Source organism: Bombus flavifrons, chromosome 17, assembly GCF_040668555.2.
Source record: "Bombus flavifrons isolate JBK064 chromosome 17, iyBomFlav1_principal, whole genome shotgun sequence".
Classification (NCBI taxonomy): Eukaryota; Metazoa; Arthropoda; class Insecta; order Hymenoptera; family Apidae; genus Bombus; species Bombus flavifrons.
Genome location: NC_138458.1, coordinates 3464383 through 3482519, shown reverse-complemented (window position 1 = coordinate 3482519; position 18137 = coordinate 3464383). Strand labels below are relative to the sequence as shown.

The window sequence follows — 18137 nt, the reverse complement described above, 5'->3', positions numbered from 1 at the left end:
AATATCCCTTTTATTTCTTTTATTATTGCCTCAAATCCTCTTTCCATCTTCTCTATTTTTTCCATCATTGCTTCCATTCCTCTCTCCCTGATTGGTGTCTTTTTTCCTGACAAGCTGTAACTATCCAATGTGTTTTTGAAATCTGCTTTATCTGCCGCTTTACCCGCGTTCCTTGATCTTCCTCTGTTTAACGCCATCTGTTGTTTCCCTGCCTTACTGTATTTGCCGTTTCTAATTCTAGTTTTCTAATTCGTACCTCTCTTTCGTTCCAAACTTCTTTTCGCTTTTCTTTCACTTTCTCCTCGTATTCTCACCCTTTATTTTCCCTTCTTCCTGTCACTTTGTACTTCTTTCTCCTTTTTCCCTTCGCACTTCCCTTTATCCACAGAGCTCTCCGTCCGCGTGTTACCCTCGCCCCGAACCAAACCGACAGTCCTTCTCTGCAAGATATTTTCTTTTTATATTATCGGCTGGAAAAAACCTGAAGCGTAGCTCTTTCACATATTTTGGAGCTTCTATAACATACCAAATCTATATTGAATTTGCCGAAGTCGGATGACTTTCGGGACGCTTATTCTTAACGTACGTATTTAAACGTACACACATTCATACGTACATGCTTACTACACACGTGCATACAACGAGAGGCCAAGAAAATTGTATGATTTCTTATAAAAGTATTTGAACACCCCTCAAGATGAAATAACTTTTTAAAAAATGCAAAGTCGCCAAACGTAGCCGCGGTCACGGGATGAATGCTTTGTCTAACAAAGGTATTTCTCCTTAAAAGAAATATTTGTAGCGGCACGCGACAGTAAACATTCCAACGGTTTCTATCCCGTGGCTCGCCACACGCAGATCCTATTCTTCGGGTATGATGGTTACCAGATACCGACACGTCTCCACTAGTACATGTTCAGCTAGCCCAAGGGCCAACCCTCGCGAATGCAATTTATCTTTTTGATTGAAGGTATAGAAATCAGAATAGATATAAGAAGTAGAATGTTTGCAAATTTGAATATAGATTAACAATATGTACACTAATATAGAGAAAGGAATTGTAGACGCTGTATGTATTTACTTTAAAAAGCTGGAAGAATGCGGGCAATGCCATAACTGGCATTAATTGAAATTCAAGGTTTAGTCTCGTGTACGGCATTGAATGCTCGTTAATTATCTCCACCATCTTTCCCCTTGACGCATCAAGGTTTTGGACGGTCGAGTAATTTAATTTGATCCGAACTCAAATATTAATGAGGCAATACTAATACAACAAGGAAATCTTTTTACCCTTTAAAATACTTTAAAATTAAAATACCGGTCACTGCATATTAAAATATTCACATACATACTACTGAAATGAAAAATGGAAATACAAGAAAATAAGAAAAAACTTGCTTGATCTTATATTCGAAGAATTGGCTAAGATATCGTTCAATCACATTTGAAATTGTCTTAAGAATACTTAATGCGTATGTTCTACGGATATCCGCTGACAGGACAATTATGATGAATGTATGAAATTTGCATAAACATTCTTTATGTGTGCTATTACTTATTAATTAATTATAGAAGTAACAAATTAGAGGAAACATTTATCATTTCTACTGTATAATTTCACGAGACGGTTTTCTATATGCTGTTGTCACGTAATAAATGAAGAGGTAATATATATATAATATAAAAAAAAAAGGCGAATGAACAATAGTCCGTTCGTATACTTTATTCACCAGACGAAGTTACACTTCAATAGCAAAATACAGACTGACTTACTGACTAAAGGACTGGGATCCTCCTCACTATGATTCACATATCTCACGGGTGGGAATCCGGCTACTGTCTATTCTCACTGCTATCGCATGACCAGGTGTTATATATGCGTATACTGAGGTCGGCGGATTCTTAGCTTCTGGGCAACGTTACACTGTTATGGATTTTAATGAGTAAGCAGGTTTAATGTCTAACCTATAATTTTTCTTTGAAAACGTCGCGCAGTACAGTTTACGTTTTCAAATCTTTTTCTCTACGACTTGTACGAGGTAAGCTGCCGACGTACTTTCGTTCGTATAAGCGGGTTACCTCGTGCACGGGGATATTTCGGATAATTTCTAATTATCGATGACTAAAGAACAAAGCCGAAAACGCAAATTTTTTTTATTCTTGATCTTTAGTTAATTTGAGCTTCAAGAATCACCTTAAATTTTTTCACACCTATAGTCGAGCACTAGATTTACCCTGTAAATTGACAGCGAACGTATGTCTGGCGACATTTGTCAACAAATTCTAGGTTTTTATCCATAGATGGTACCTGGACTTGAATTTAGTCTTTAAAAGACACTAAAAACTATTATATTTCAGATGTGATGTCATACATGTGGTATGACATGCGATATGTCATAGCCTCTACGCATCCAACACTATCAAAAGGAGCAAATCAAGTTAAGAGAGATTGGTGCCCGAGAAACCAAGTTTTATCAAAAAGTTAAAGCATCAACCATAATAAGATAAAACTGTCATATACATGGTTGGCAATTTAAGAAGCACCACGGAAGATAAGGAAGAAACCTAACATCCGATAACCAACGATTTTTTCTCACTTAATTTCTTGGGAATTAACGAATTTATGCTGGTTCTGCATAAACGATGTTTATGTTCTTATTCGAAGTGATATTTTGAGGCAATTATTTTGCCAAAAAATAACCGGTGTCTCGTGCAAGTATGTTACCAAAGCGAATGTTTCGATTACCTCTACTGACTGGTTGTAAATTATTGAAAAATCACAATAATGAATCAGTTTTACAGCGTAAAATGTAAAATATCAAATAAATATTTGAGAATTCAAAAACTTCATTTAAACTTATTGTAGTAATTAATCACCCGATAATATTTTTGGTATATATGATATTGATAATAATGAATGACGTTAATGAAAAACACAATTGAATAAAGAATGACAAGGAATCGCCTGTTACCTGATACTGTTTCCACTGCGTATTATTTACCATAAATCGAACAAAAATGTTTGTCACAGTACTGAAACGATATTCGATGTGATACTTCTCTAGATATACTTTTAATAACATAACACTACTACTGAAACTGGATAATGTTATGCACGAATGATTCGATTAATATATTTATCTACAAAATCACACAAGAAATAGCTTTCAGTGATCTTTGATCGTGAAAGATAGACAGGAATTGACTTTTTATCACTGACTGCTTCCACCGCTCTCATTTCAATGACATTTGCATTACATATAACTTCTTATAATGAGCAATGTTTGCATTACAAATTCCATTTCTGATATTTAATAATAATAATTAATCTATTCTGGTGGAGTTAAAGAGCACTAATACAGAGCCTGTGTAAAGTGTATTCATATAGTACATAACCTTAACAAGATTATGGTATAACATCATTTGTTATGAAATATTTAGCAAATGGAAGATATATGTTGAGAAATGTTAAGTTGGTATGATCGCTGGTTGCTACAAACTAAGTTGGTACGACTTCTAACGACGCTCTTTTGTCTTAGAAGTCGACCACGTTGTTCTATTGACTTGAAGACTCCTGTGTGGTAAGACGTGTTATAAGACTGAACTGTTAGACTAAATATATTGGAGAAAACGAATCTAAGTGAATCGTTATTTTATAAACCCAAAACCTTATTAAATAACAATATATACATGTGGGATGGTGTGACGTCAGGGAAGGACGTGGCGTGAACGGTAATTGTTTATTAACGTTGTCCAGATATGTTAATGTTGTCAAGAAGTGTTGTGAGCGTTACCAAGGTATGTTAAGGGAAAAATGAGCATGGAAAATGCTGTCAGAGTTGAATTTATCGCGTCGTGTGAAGTTCCCTGTGTTGTGTCGTAGAATTAGTGAGAAACGAATACGCGAAACGCTGTATTATATTCGATTTCGTGTGCGTGCAATGATATTGTATTTATCATACTGTTTTCTATTAACTTATAATATAACATTCCTACATACATATTTTTGCAAACCCTCAAAATAATTTAAAAAAAAGTATTCGCTACCTGTTATGAAAATATTAATAAATATCTGGGTAATAGTAAAAATATATGTGTAATATATATTTGTAGAGTTAGCGTTTCATAGGATAAAACCTACATAAATATTTAAAAAAATAATCTGCATCAAAGTGTAAAAAAATGGGTTTAAAGACAATTTCATCCTAATGCAAAGTAACTATCCAAAGCTCAATCATACACGATATACATCGATTTGAAAAATTCAACGCCACGAGCTTCAGGCCATACTAGAATCAGAAGGAAACTTCACTCATAAGAAAATCCTGCAAACAGTCAAATTCAGATTTTATTAACTCTTAACGTTCCGACTTTTATTGTGAATATCGTCCGGCAACTCCAACTTATTCTCATCATACTTCGACTTGCAAGTTTTTAAGTGTCAGATTTTAAAATGTAGATCGCCGCATGTCGGTGGTGCTTGAGAGACACACTTGAAGTAGAACGCAGTACATCGGTGGTGTCTGAAAGGCATACTTAGAGCGTTAAGGGTTAAAACTTTGCAGGCTTGAAGAACAACGCAAAATATTAAACACGTATTCTCTTCTAGCTACGCTCCCTCAAGTTTATACAGTAGAAGTTCAAGCCCTAAAAGGCTATCACGAAAACAATTAAAAATAGAAAAAAATCTGTTAATGAAAATTTTAACATATAGGAAAAGAATATTACAATTAATAAGAAATTATTTGAAGAGATTATGTTTGTCATGTATATTCATATCGATCTATTACGCCAGGCAACATTACCATCGCCAACGATCAACGCTAGGAGCACCTTAATAGACGATTCGACAATAGTAGTAGTCGTCAATGTTTATTCAAACTAATAAGCATATTCTTGAGCTGCTGTTGAATGTGGTGGTCTATTTTCTTGCACGAACCGTACACATTTTCCACACAAGCTACTGATCACTGTATATTACAGTATTCACATACACACATATGAAATAAAAAATAAAGCAAGCAAAGGAAACTACAAGAAAGATTGTTTAACAATTCAAATTAATATACAGCCAAATGAAAAATTATATTTGTCGCCGAAATGACACTGCCCTTCCAAGACAGTTCTATCCGAATCGAATGTCCAGTTGGGCAATTTGTAAAGTACAAATTAAATAATAAAAAGATATATATATATGTCGGGGTATGGTTGGAATTTTGGGCGCAAACCAAGAACAAAAGAGCTGCGATGACGAACAATCATATCAAGATGAATACTGGAAGACAGCAACAGCGCACAAAAAGCGTAAAGTAATACCAGGCCCAGGCGCCATGAACTTCACATACAGAAAAGCAACAATGCCTACAAGACATCTCACTCCGAAATTCATTCGGTTCACTCATAAAAGAAATAGATACGGACCAAAAAGAAAAGGTCACAATTGATATCGTTAAACCACCACCGGAGATGCATAAGCGGCGTGTAACCAAACAGGGCGGATCCATAATTTTATAGAATATTGTATATGGTAACATGTGTCATCTTCGGTACCTAGCCGCATTGTGCAGTACTAGTCCGGGAACAACCAGAACCATAAGCTTGAACGCTCTCATTCCTTCTCTAATACTACTAAAGTACTCGAAAAATACATCTGCCAATCAAATATCTCGTCTCTATGGAGGCATAAAAATATGCATATACGCATGACTACTGTTGGCTCCCATTGCTTCTTCTTTATTAAGTACTTTATCGAATGAACGCCGTTTAAAAGTAGAGACGCTGAAATGAGTATCGAGTTTCCAAGTCGATATGACAGTCAAATGGGGCCACAAAAATGCAAAAGGTACTTTATCTTTTTTTATCTTGCCCATTTTTGTGTCTATCTATTTGTCTGCCTGACTTACCGTCGTTATTATCTGACTATGATCTCTTTTCACCCGGTAGGTGGCACCGTTTTACCTTTCCTTATGGTATTAATTTTTCTCGTATTACCGTACCGATCTGCTGTTTGTGTTTATCGCTTTCACGTTAATCGTTTATCGTTCTAATTTCTTATTTTTCTGAACAGTTTCAACTTGCTTACAGACTGACTTTTCTTTCATTTTCTTTCTGTGTCTTTACTTTCTCGGAATAATCACTTCTTCCTCTTACCCTTTTAGTACTACTTCATCTTTTTCATTAAACCATGAAAACTACAATTTTATCTTTCCTCCCTTATTAACACGTGTTATTTCTACGCTTATCAGCTCGTGACCCCCGATGGTAAAAATGGATTCAATTTTTTCCAAATATATGTCGGGTTTACATTGGAATTAGGGTTAGGGGCGTGAAACGTATCTTCGTTTGGATTACACATTGTCGATATGCAATAGAAAAGACATTGACTAGTGCAAATACGATTATTATAGAATTGGACAAATAACCGTGGTAAACTGTTACTGGTGTGTTTGAACACATTATCGGGAATATAACTTTAAACAACCATTTCCTGCACATGTAACTGTTGGACGGCTATAGTTTCTGAGATATTCGGAAAAAATCATCCAATGAATTCTACCAATGTATAATGTATATAATTATATATAACTGTGCATCCGTGACAGCGTACGCGCTGTTATTTGTTGCCCGTCCATCTTTTGTTTATAGTATATACAGGGTGTTCAATGTAAAACAACTTAAGGGCTGATTCTTGAAGCTAAAATAAGACGAAAATCAAAAAGAAAAAAATTGCGTTTTCGGATTTATTTTTGAATTATTGACAATTAAAAATCGGCCGAAATATCACTGTGCGCGAGTAAATCTCCTTACACGAACGAAAGTAGGTCAGCTCAAGCAGCGAGGTACACGGTGATCATCAATTCGAACGATAGATAGGCAGCAGTTTATCTTGTACTGCAAACTATGACGTTCGGAGACATAGACCATCCTACGTAAATTTTTTTAAGAAAAATCATCGATTATGCTTACTCATTAAAATCCATAGCAGCATATCGTAAACCGCTTTATGATATTTTTGAATAGAGAGGATTAGTGTCTCCCCTAATCCTTTGTCTCGATAAATGATCAATAAACAAAGGCACATATAGATAGTGCTTGTACAAAGATCACACACGTTTGAAAATCGCACACGTACCGCGAGTGTGCAGGCTGATGCGAATTTTCAACTAGATGGCGACCAGTCAGATTGCAACTGATCGATTAATATCGCGAACCGTGAACGCTATTAATGCTCAAGGTGGAGGTAGATTAAAGATTCAGAGTAATGTTACAGAGTATGACTGTATGTTGGAGACTGTTCGAAGACTTGTTTAATACTCGCCATGGTTTTTGTGGGGTGGGAAACTATTCCTTCCAATCTTCTCTGGTGTTGCTGAATGATACCAGTTGTTTACTTTCGAGCGAACTCAACGAACATTTAGGGTGTTAATTAGCTTCCTGCTTCTTACGAGGCAGACGGAGACGAATAAAGTATCAATGTCTCTGTCTGTGACATTCATGCCACGCATACGTAGAATGCCCTTCTTGTCTTCCTTCATCACAACACAACTTTCGGGCCATTTCTTCTATGCTTTCGGTACATGAGTGTCAAGAACTGTCTACATGGCCGTGGTCCTACCTACACGTAATCGGCATCAATAGAATGCTTCATTAGGGCGCTAACTTTCAATATATAGTGTTTAGTTTTTGATTATGACTTTGTATTGTTGCATTTCTTCGCATAATTTTGGACCTTCGACAATAATTGTTAAATTGTCTAAAATAATAAAAAGAAATAAAATTTAAGAACTTTTAACGAAAATTGTCGCCGACTAAAAACATTTTATCAATCTTTTGGTTAAACTGTAGGAAAAAAATGGAATATATAAAATGAAGAATTACCTGTAAACATTAAACGGGAAATAGATGCTCTTAAATTTGCTTGAGCCAGCGATGTCATAAGTTATCCTACATATAGTATACTCTATTTTTATCTACAGTTTAATAAAATTGAAAACATGAGTTCAACTGGGCAATAATTTTCATACTTCACTTTACTACATACTGCATAATAATTATGTTACAAATGGTGGATGCTTGTATTAAAATGTATTCGCAAATATAGGATAAATTATTCTGTTCCAGACATTTTTATGTTTCATTTTCTCATTAACATCTAAATGTTAGTAATAAGAAAGACTTATATACATATATACATCATTAACATGCACATACATATATCATGTAGATGACGTTAGACGTAATATAGCATTTATAACGTAGAAGTTTAGTAGTATTCTTTCAAGAAATCTTTACTAAATCAACAATTTTCTTGCAATGGGATTAAATTCTAATTTTGTCACATAATACATACATCAAAGGTAGTTATGCGTAAACGAGGCTAAGCGTTCGATTTCGATAAATTTTAAATATGTTGTATAACTTATCATGAAAAACATATTCTTACAAATACATTGCTCGACTTTAGTTATAGTTAGAGATATAGGAAACACAGAGAAACAAGAACTGAGAGTCGTAACGTTCGGCAAATATTAATCAAAAACCCGCGATAAGCTGAGATCTTTGACTCAAAAATCAAACTATCTTATTTTTGATTTATGATCGATGAAACTTTTACCAATATGCTCCTTACCTTTTTGGGGTTAAGATAACACCAAACATATATATTTTTTGAAGCATATTAGCTTAGTTAATAAATGATAATTAACTATATATCAATAAGTAACTATAATTCAAATTACATCATGTTTAGTCTCGTATTAATCAGAAACGTCACACAAATACGTTAGTAAGAGTTTCATTTTTAAAAAGTCAATAATTAAAAAGTTTTGATATTGAATTAGTACTTAGGTACATTGTGACAACCCATGTCTAACATTGGAGCATGTTACACTACTCGATCGCGACGGTATGTCGACTTTCCCGTGCGTCATAGAGCTAGATCCCTCCTTCGGAATGCAGATAATGACACTGCAATTATCAAATGTTTCCTGTATTTGCAATAAATTACTGCTACTAATACTATATTGAATCCTGCCTATACTTGCACGTTCATGGCAACGTTTGCGTCGGCATAGTGCAACAGCTTATCTACTGTTTCTATAAACACATCGCGACCGCCGGAAAACTATCTGTATAAAAAGTTAATTCGTCGACAAGGTACTTCAAAAAGATAGACTAGAAATACTTTTTAAAGGGCAATGATTGCAGTTAGGAATAAGAAGTTATCAAATGTGAATTGGTTCAAAAGTCGTGGAGAAATATTTTGTTTGAATACGCAAAGCTCATGTCACGTAGGAGACCGGATCACCGGTGATCTGCTCGCGTTTTAGTTCGAACGTTTCACAAGTAAGGTAAAAAATTTGAACTTCAGATATGGTAGTAAAATTTATTGCACGAATACAACAGAGTGACGGTTCAGAGTGTTATAACAAAAAAAGTGCTGAGTGCTGATTTGGGAGGGTTCTTGTAGTAAGGTTTGGTTCCTCTGGAGGGGTTATCGTTAGGTGTATATCAGACGCGACTATTCTGTTACTATCTGGTTATTGTTTCGATGACTGTGGCATGTAGGATGTTCTGTCTACTCTGTTACTGTTTCTGAGCGTGAGACACTCACAGGGGTTGACGTCCGCTATTTCAATCTACATAAGCCCGAACCTTGTTACAGGAAAATGAAAATATTTATTATCTGTATTGGATATGGATTACTTTTTTTCAATTCGACTGTCTTAGTGAACAAAATGATATTAATGTCAAGTGATAGCCAACTTCCTCACGACAGGCGGATTGATCAGTATTTTTTATTTTACTTTTGAGTACCATTTAATAGCGACTGTCAACACATGTCTGATCTATGCGTCTAAAAGATCCTTTTTTCATTTTCAAAGTAGTTTCAGGTTAGTAAAAGAAAGAAATAAATATTGAAATGTTTGTGCGCTATAGGGGTTGTTTGCAGACTGCCGCGATGTGTTTTTAGAAGCAATAGTTAAGTGGACGTACCATGCAAACACGTACGTCGCCATGGCATGCATATATGGGCAAGATTAAATTTGGTAGTACCGACAATCTTTTGCAAATATCTCGGAAACTAAGGCCGAGCGACGGTTATGTGTATAGGAAGAAGTTCAAAATGTTGAATTTTACAATAAATTTAGATTTCACCAAAATCGGAGATGCAGCCTCGTTTATGAATAATTACAGAATATCATTGTATCCTGAAAATTTTTCTAATTAATTTGCGTAAGCAATACCATACGACATTCTTCAGCATCAGAAATATATTCTCAGCCAAGGGACGATTTCCATACATTGCTTTACTTCATTTCGATAATAATTGTGGTATAATTTATCGATACCTAACCAACTTATAGGTATAGGATAAATTATTCTGTTCTAGACTCTTTTATATTTTTGTCCTTCTCATTAACATTATAAATGTTAGTAATGGAAAAAGGTAATACAGATATTTGTATTGTGGTGGATTGGTTGAGGATCAATAATATAGAATAACAAGAGCGAGAGATTGCTGTTGCAACCCGTCAAATATATTTGAAAGAAATTAAATAAATAAAGTATAAATACTGTTGAAAGACGCTTGTTCAATATATTCTCACGATAGTGTATGATCGCTCGCAGATAACTCGATAACTAGTACACTCCGTTAATCGCGTATGATAGCTCGTATGATAACCCGTATGATAACTCGGATACTAACTCGAATAATAACTCGGATAATCTGACTCGCTCGCGATCGCGTCTGTTTATTTATACTGGTCGGGGGAGAGTCGGAAAATTCGAATTCGTCTTTATCCGACGGTTGCATGTAGCGGCAATATTGTTTTGCTCGGAGTTTATTTATCATTACGTTTCATGCCTGAAGGCTGTGTCAATGTCCCGAGGCAAAACAACAACATGAGTCGCTCTCGATTCGCATCGTCCTCTGACTCATGTGCCGCTACATTTCTATCATTGCGAGAAATCTGTCGTTAAGAATAAAGTAAACAACGTCATATTTGCTACATTGCTACATTGCTGTTGCATTTATCTGCGACTTAGACCAACTAATAAGAAAGTTTCGAATGAACTGAATTTTGGAACACAGAAATCTCAAAACTCGAATTTCACATATTCCTCTCGCCAAAATTACACGGTTTTTGCATTTAATGATGGATTTGGCAACACCAGAGGATATGTGCCACGAGGATGCACAGTTACAAGATTGGAAAGAATAGATTCTCACCCCATAAAAATCATGGTAAGAAGGGAAACCACGGGATGAAGAGTTAGTATATAAGGACCAGGCGAAGCTTCTTCAAGGAGCCTTAAAACAGTCTTCGTCCGAACGTCATACTTTTATATTATACAGTGCAAATAAATCAATTACACATAACATTACTCGTCATCTTTAATCTACCTCCACCTCGAGTGTTAATAGCGTTCACAGTTCGCGATATTAACCGATCAGTTGCAACCTGACTGAATGTCACCTAGTAGTTGAGAATCGCAACACAGACCGCGCACTGGGATATTTAGACCGATTTCTCACTGTCGATAAAGAACATAGCCGAAAACCCTGTATATGAACCGACGCGTGATAGGACACTTCCGATAGAGTAACTTGAAAGTAATAACTAATGAAACGTGGGCAAGATTAATAATGGCACTGTCACAGAATAAAAATTTGGACCGTATTACATAATATTTAATGAATTGGATTTACAACGAATTCTGCTTTCGTGTTATCAGCACTGTTGTTTTTCGGCAAAAAGTGGGGGAATGTTTACTTCGACAAAGCTCTCGCCCTTCAGTTGTGTTCGTGTCGACCACGTGAATTCCCCGTAAATAATTATTTTCGATTACTTTCACTGGATGAAAACAGTATAATCGCACACAAGTGGAATAAATGTGCTCTTTATACAGATACAGCTTTCATATGATTCTGATATCGATGAAGAAGGCGGTTTGTTTAACAAATGATAGCAACTTCCTTTCCCTTCTTTCATCAATAAGTAAATGTGATTTCTAGCATATCGCTGTATTTGGTCTCATCTTAATCAGCAAAATTTCACAAGTACGTTAGTAAAAATTTAATTTTAAAGAATTTCAAACAGTAATCAAATTTCACTGTTGCATTAGTATTGCCTCATCGATATTTGTATTCGGATCAGATTGCATTACTCGACAGTCCAATGACTTGATGCATCAAGGGGAAAGATAGCGGGGGTAATTACCAAGCATTCAATGACGTACACTTTCAAGTAACGTCAACTATGGCGTTGCCCACATTTTTCCAGCTTTTTAAAATAAATACATACAGCATCTACAATTCCCTTCTCTAATCATTCATTAAGTAACTAAATCATATGCCGGAAATCTGCAATAATTGCAACAAATTCGTGACCTAAATTTCGCAATTAAAGAGTAAAATAGAAATAGAAACGACTCTATTCCTGAAGCCAGTGACAATAAAGAGTTAATCGTGACAAACGTAGAAAAGAATAATGCGAGTGAAAGAGGATGAGAAAGAGGGACTGAGAGTTAAAATGTTTGGCAATAATTAGTCTGAGCGTGCAAGGGCTCGGCTTTGGGGGCCGACCGCGCCATTCCTGGAGTATAAAACTCATACTGGCTTCGCTGAATAGGTGTTCGGTAATTATTATCCACCTTCAAACTGCCACTGCCCGGGGAACGGCGCGCAGGTGGTCGGCGCGCGACTTGGAAAAACCCTGCCCTCTCCTAGCGGATCATTGGACAAGTTAAACCTACCCTTTCGGGCGGCAGCTCGCTTAGCCGGCGCCGCGCGATGCACGCATCGCGCTGCGCCGTTTCCAGCGGGGGCCACGAGGAGGCGGAGCTGCCAGCATAATGCTCAGTCCCAGCAGGTTGGCTTCCCAGCCGATTATTCCCTGCACCGTCACAGTATTCATTTGCATGAGTACTGCCTGCGTCGACGGTCGCAGGGTAAAATGTTTGGCAACATATAAAATATGGAGCCACGTAATGAGCTCCTTCAGCTGAAAAATCAAATTTTCTTACTTTTAATTTGTAATGAGTAGAACTTTCGCCAACTGTTTGTTGGATGTTTTCAATTAAAATGAAAAGAGCACGATACAATTCGTAGCACATTTGCTCATGGTAAAAATTATTTAATGCTCATTGGTAAGTAAATATAACTGAAATTACATCGTGTCTGTTCTCATTATAATCAAAAAGATTTTACAAATACGTTGGTAGAAGTTTAATCTAAAAAAAAAATTTAAAAGAAACATATGTTACCTCGGTAATATCTGACATCCGGTCATGTTACACTATGTAGAAAAATTTACCGATTGTCCAGCTGGACAAATTGTAAAATACAAATTATGATTTAATGACGATTATGTAGATATGAAAAGTAGATTCTTTTTTTTCCTGGAGATCTTCTTCCTTCTTTCATTTCTGGATTCATGCACGGCTCACGTTCAAACATATCAATGATATGCTATATATGTACATATTTTAAACAAAAGCGAAAGGGGAAATAAGCAACTAGCTAACTAAAGCGAAAAGATAGGAAAAGCGAAACATCTTCGAAGAAGCTGAATTTTACATTGAATTTGAACGTCCGACGAGGACTGGGAAAATGTTCCACTGGTCAACGTATTACCAATTTTCTTTATTACCTTTATTCACAAAGAACTTAAATTACAAGATCAATATGATAATGACTGAAATACCACAGTAAAAATTAAATATTGTTATGGATAAAACATTGGTTGTTATTTTTGAACATTTGCTGATTATAATTTTCGTCATTTTTAAATAGGCAAATACGAAGATTATAATACATCTTCCACTTACAAGAAACTGTTTTTAATTTCTCTAACCATCCTTAAGTTTCGTCGTTCTGTGAATTTTTATACGTTATCAAGAACGGTCTTTCCGAAGTAGGACACAGAAATTTTTTAAATAGCATAGTGAAAGACCTACTCTTGTTACCAACTGGTTCCAACAAATTGTTCCACAGATTATTTGCATCTTGGGAAACACGAAACATTTCTGGTTATCAACGTAACACTCATTAAATAATTGTATAGTTTCATCTGTTATACTCACATAGTGCATGTAGTTTTTGACTCCAATGAAAGCAATCAGCTTTAAGATATGAGAGGTCGGTAAATCCATCCTCGGCAAGAGATATTTTTGCATCTTCCAGAGTCGGTAAAATTACTACGGTGAAGTCATTTCTATGAAATTCTGGATAATTAGCGACTTCTTCGTCAATCTCTTGCCACCTAAAAAAATGAAACAAACTGGCATATTCTTCATATGCACCTTAAAATATCTGTCAAACGGTACTTGAAATGTGTTAGGGAAATAATATCGCATAAATGTGAAATAATAAAAATAAGCTGATTGCGGTGCGAAATGTCGCTAGTTACCAAGATTTCGCATTTTTTCAGTATCTGTATATCACATTTTGGCTTCGCAGCTACACTTCGTGATCATTTGGATTATCATAGTAATTAAAAGTTCGTAGTTTTTTATAGCATAATTTTTGTTATACGTAGGAGATTATGTGGAATAATCCACTGCCAAATTTAACGATTTCCGATACACGGTATGGTAATGGGAAGGTGCAACATCTTTTCAAGATAATTAGGATAAATGTCGCATTCCTAATCGGGACGGATGCCATATTGATTTAGTAAAGGCTGGAGGTGAATTTAAACTATTTCGCATTGAAGGAGCATTGTCGATGATTCCTCTATGGAGAAAACGAAGGATAAAGACAGGGGTATTTACACCATATCGATACGACATTTTCACGGAATTGGTCAATAGCCTCGTTGCGTTATGTTACGAAATGTTAGAGGTCCTGCGTAACACCAAGCTTCTGGTTGATCAGTGAGGGGACCTTGTCGTGTTTATTGCTACGCGTAAACTCGATCGGCAAACTCGCGCGGGCCGCGAGATCTCACTAGGCGCGTCCTGCGCGTATCTCACTTACCCCACCATCGAACCTTCCGCACGACTTCCGCGCATGCTCACGAAATGTCGAAAGTGCTGAGTTTATATTAGCCATCGAGGCAACGACATTTAGGATACCCCCGAACGGGACGATCGCGGTGCATGTATCAAATTTGTATAAACATTGTTTATATGCGCTAGTATATATTAATTACTTATGGTGACAATGGACTAGAGGAAACATTGATCCTCACTACTCGAAAATTTAATGGGACGATTTTCGGGTTGCTGTTATGGATTTTAATGAATAAGTAAATATAACGTGTAGCTTATGATTTTTCTTACAAGGATGGTTTATGTTTTCGAATGCCATAATCTTTTTCTCTATGACTTGTACGAGATAAGCTGCGGATCTACATTTGTTCGTGTAAAAAACAAAACGCGATTCCGTTGTTCTCGATTTTCATCTTATTTTAGCTTTAAGAATCAGTACCGAAACTTACCTGCGGTATCAGACGAGTATCGATACGTTTGTGGTGTTTCAAGTACAGAAACTAATACCTTTACGTTACAAACAATACCTAAACAATAAAAAACCTAACAATAACTAATACCGTTGCCTTTGATATTAATCGATAACAGATTGAAATTCCTAGATCGCTGTCGATAACATCGATACCGCATCGATCACATCACGAAATATGTGTTATATGAATTCGAACTCGTCGTCTGAATACACGCTCATAATATACATTTATAAATATACTTATCAGTGTTTTTTCATCCAAAGTTGAGCCCGACATTGCCCGAGTCTGTCAATAAGATCTTAATGTGAATTGAATTTGTGACGGATCGGTACCAACAGGACGCCGACAGGTCGAGGCATCAACGCGGTCGTAACACCTCCCGGGCGATTCGCGGGTACCAACCACCAATACCAGAGGGTTACTACGGCGACAATGAGTCTGTATGTCTCGCTAGCGGTCGAATATACGGTGTTACGATACAAATACCGCACCTAGCGAGACTTTCTCCACGTCTAAGGCAGGGACTACCGGGTATAGCCTTACTGACAAGTCCACCGGTAGTCCCGGGACACGAAACGCGCATTCTCTTTTCATCTCGCCGGGACTTCAGCCCCCCAAAAATTCAAAAATGATGAATCTATATCGTTCTCTAATAACTCTTTCCAATAAAGTTATTCACCAACATATAACAAGACTGAAATAAGCTTAAATATAAAATAAAAATTAAAGTAATTGGACACAAAGTGGCTGCACCTCCGATTTTAATGAAATTTAACTATGATGTAAAACTCATCGTTCAAAACAACATTATACTATAAACATTATACCATTACCCGACTTTAGTTTCCGACATATTTGCAAAAATCTGCTGCTAATACTACATTGAATCTTATGTATACATGCACGTCCATGGCAACGTATGCGTCAGCGTGGTGCAATCGCTTATCCACTGTTTCTATAAACACATCATAGCTGGTGTGAAACGATCTGTATAACGGATGAACTCCTGGAAAAGCGAAAAAGTTTGACAAAATACGGGACCAGGGCAATGCTAGTCAATGTCGACGGTTAATAGCCTCTGCGGTTCCATTATACTGAGCGACAGGTGAGACACTCGGTAACACTGAGTACCATTGCCGTCACTGCGTGTTTTGTCAAACTTCTTGACATTTACATTAAAAACAAAACATGATTTTCTGGCTTTATTGATGCTTTCCTTAGCAAAAATGTTTGTTCTATCGCGTGCTAGTGTTAAATTCCCTTGTAGACCTTTAATTTTTGAAATAAGTTGGAAAATTTAAGCAAAAGAATGACGCGTTCTAAGCGTCCTTCTCGCTTTAATCATTATCTACACGTATTTAAATGTCTGTAATACAATAACGGTACATATCATTTTATTCAAGAGAGTCCACAGCATTTTTTGTCCAAAACACATCTCGATAGCTACTAATGTAAAAAAACAAAACATTCGCCAAGTTGCGAATTTGAATTTTTCTTACATTTTTTTCTCAAAATTGAGTTTTTCAAAAGCTGTGCGTTCTAGCAAAAAATGGTTGGCCAATTCGTATTTAGCTCAAAAGTGTGTACATGAATCACGTGTTGAAGGTTGCAAAACTAACTGCGTGTTCAAGAGCGTAATCCATATTGAATGTAGATCAGTCTTTCAATTAGGCCGTCGTTAAAGTCTGATGGTAATCAGCCTCCTCACGGTGTGACGACTGGATTGCTCAGTATTACTACTTTTCTAGAATAGGGTTCGGCTTTGTATAGTTTTTGACAACCGCCAATACATGTAAGACTTGTGCATTCAAAATATTTTTTTACGTTTTCGATGTAGTTTCGGGTTAGTAAAAAAGCGTATGTTACGTGAAAATATAATCTCTACAATATTTATATGTTAGAAGAAAAATGATCCGTGCTGTGCAAGTTTTTGTCTACTTTTACCGAAAAAAATTTCGACAACTTATCATTTTATCACTAAAATATATATATTCACAATGAAACATTAGTCTATGAAAAATAAGATACACCTAACCAAAAGAAAATGAAATTACTGCATAAAGACGTAACACGATATAAACTAAAACAGACGTACCGTAGGATTGCGTTAACCAATTACGATATCCACGGTAGATGGAATTAAGAATCGACGTATCCAAGGCAGTTCTCTGCGACATGGTCAGCACGCATAATTCCAATACAAGGCACAGATATAACTTCTTCATCATAAGTTTTCTTGCACAATCAAATGGTCACTTTTAAGTTTCCACAGTGATTTTTTATTTTTGTTGATTATAAGGACAATAAGATCTAAATTTCTACGATGACTGCTAACTGCTACGCGTATTATCTATTACGGGGCCTTGATAGCACCGCATCCAGTCTTAACCGTTGCTAGTTATCGATCGTTACGAACACTATTCGTACTCGTAAAAGATTTGAAACTGTTATGATACATGACCATAATATGAGACAAGATATATGTATTAATTCAGATACTTCTTTTTCAATCATGTTTCTTGCATATGTATTTGCATTTACGTTGTCAACAAGGTCAAGAAAATTTATGAATACGGATAGGCAAAACCTGAGCAATATGATTTACATATTGTACAATGTGTATGTATTACCGTTATTTCTTATTGTACTTTAAACATGCTACAG

The 18137-nt window shown here is 36.0% G+C and overlaps 3 protein-coding genes across 6 annotated transcripts in view; 1 reads left to right on the top strand and 2 right to left on the bottom strand.

Moving 5' to 3' along the window:
* Positions 1 to 18137, bottom strand: part of LOC138188694 (phospholipase B1, membrane-associated-like) — a 289810-nt gene that overhangs the window by 34325 nt on the left and 237348 nt on the right. The window lies entirely within an intron of this gene.
* LOC138188678 (putative fatty acyl-CoA reductase CG5065) overlaps positions 1 to 18137 on the top strand; it is a 124642-nt gene that overhangs the window by 26566 nt on the left and 79939 nt on the right. The window lies entirely within an intron of this gene.
* Positions 13644 to 16546, bottom strand: LOC138188697 (phospholipase B1, membrane-associated-like). 3 transcript variants are annotated; one of them, XR_011175620.1, is made up of 3 exons: positions 15450 to 15514; positions 14092 to 14270; positions 13644 to 14013 (listed from the first exon to the last, which is right to left on the bottom strand). XR_011175620.1 is itself a non-coding variant. In XM_069130701.1 (3 exons), the coding sequence occupies exons 1-3, from the start codon at positions 16324 to 16326 to the stop codon at positions 13868 to 13870; spliced, it is 345 nt and encodes a 114-aa protein (XP_068986802.1). In that variant the 5' UTR covers positions 16327 to 16546; the 3' UTR covers positions 13644 to 13867. The 3 variants fall into 3 exon arrangements, 2 of the variants coding, with proteins under 2 accessions (XP_068986802.1, XP_068986803.1); XM_069130701.1 differs by lacking the exon at positions 15450 to 15514 and adding an exon at positions 16307 to 16546; XM_069130702.1 differs by lacking the exon at positions 15450 to 15514 and adding an exon at positions 14782 to 14831.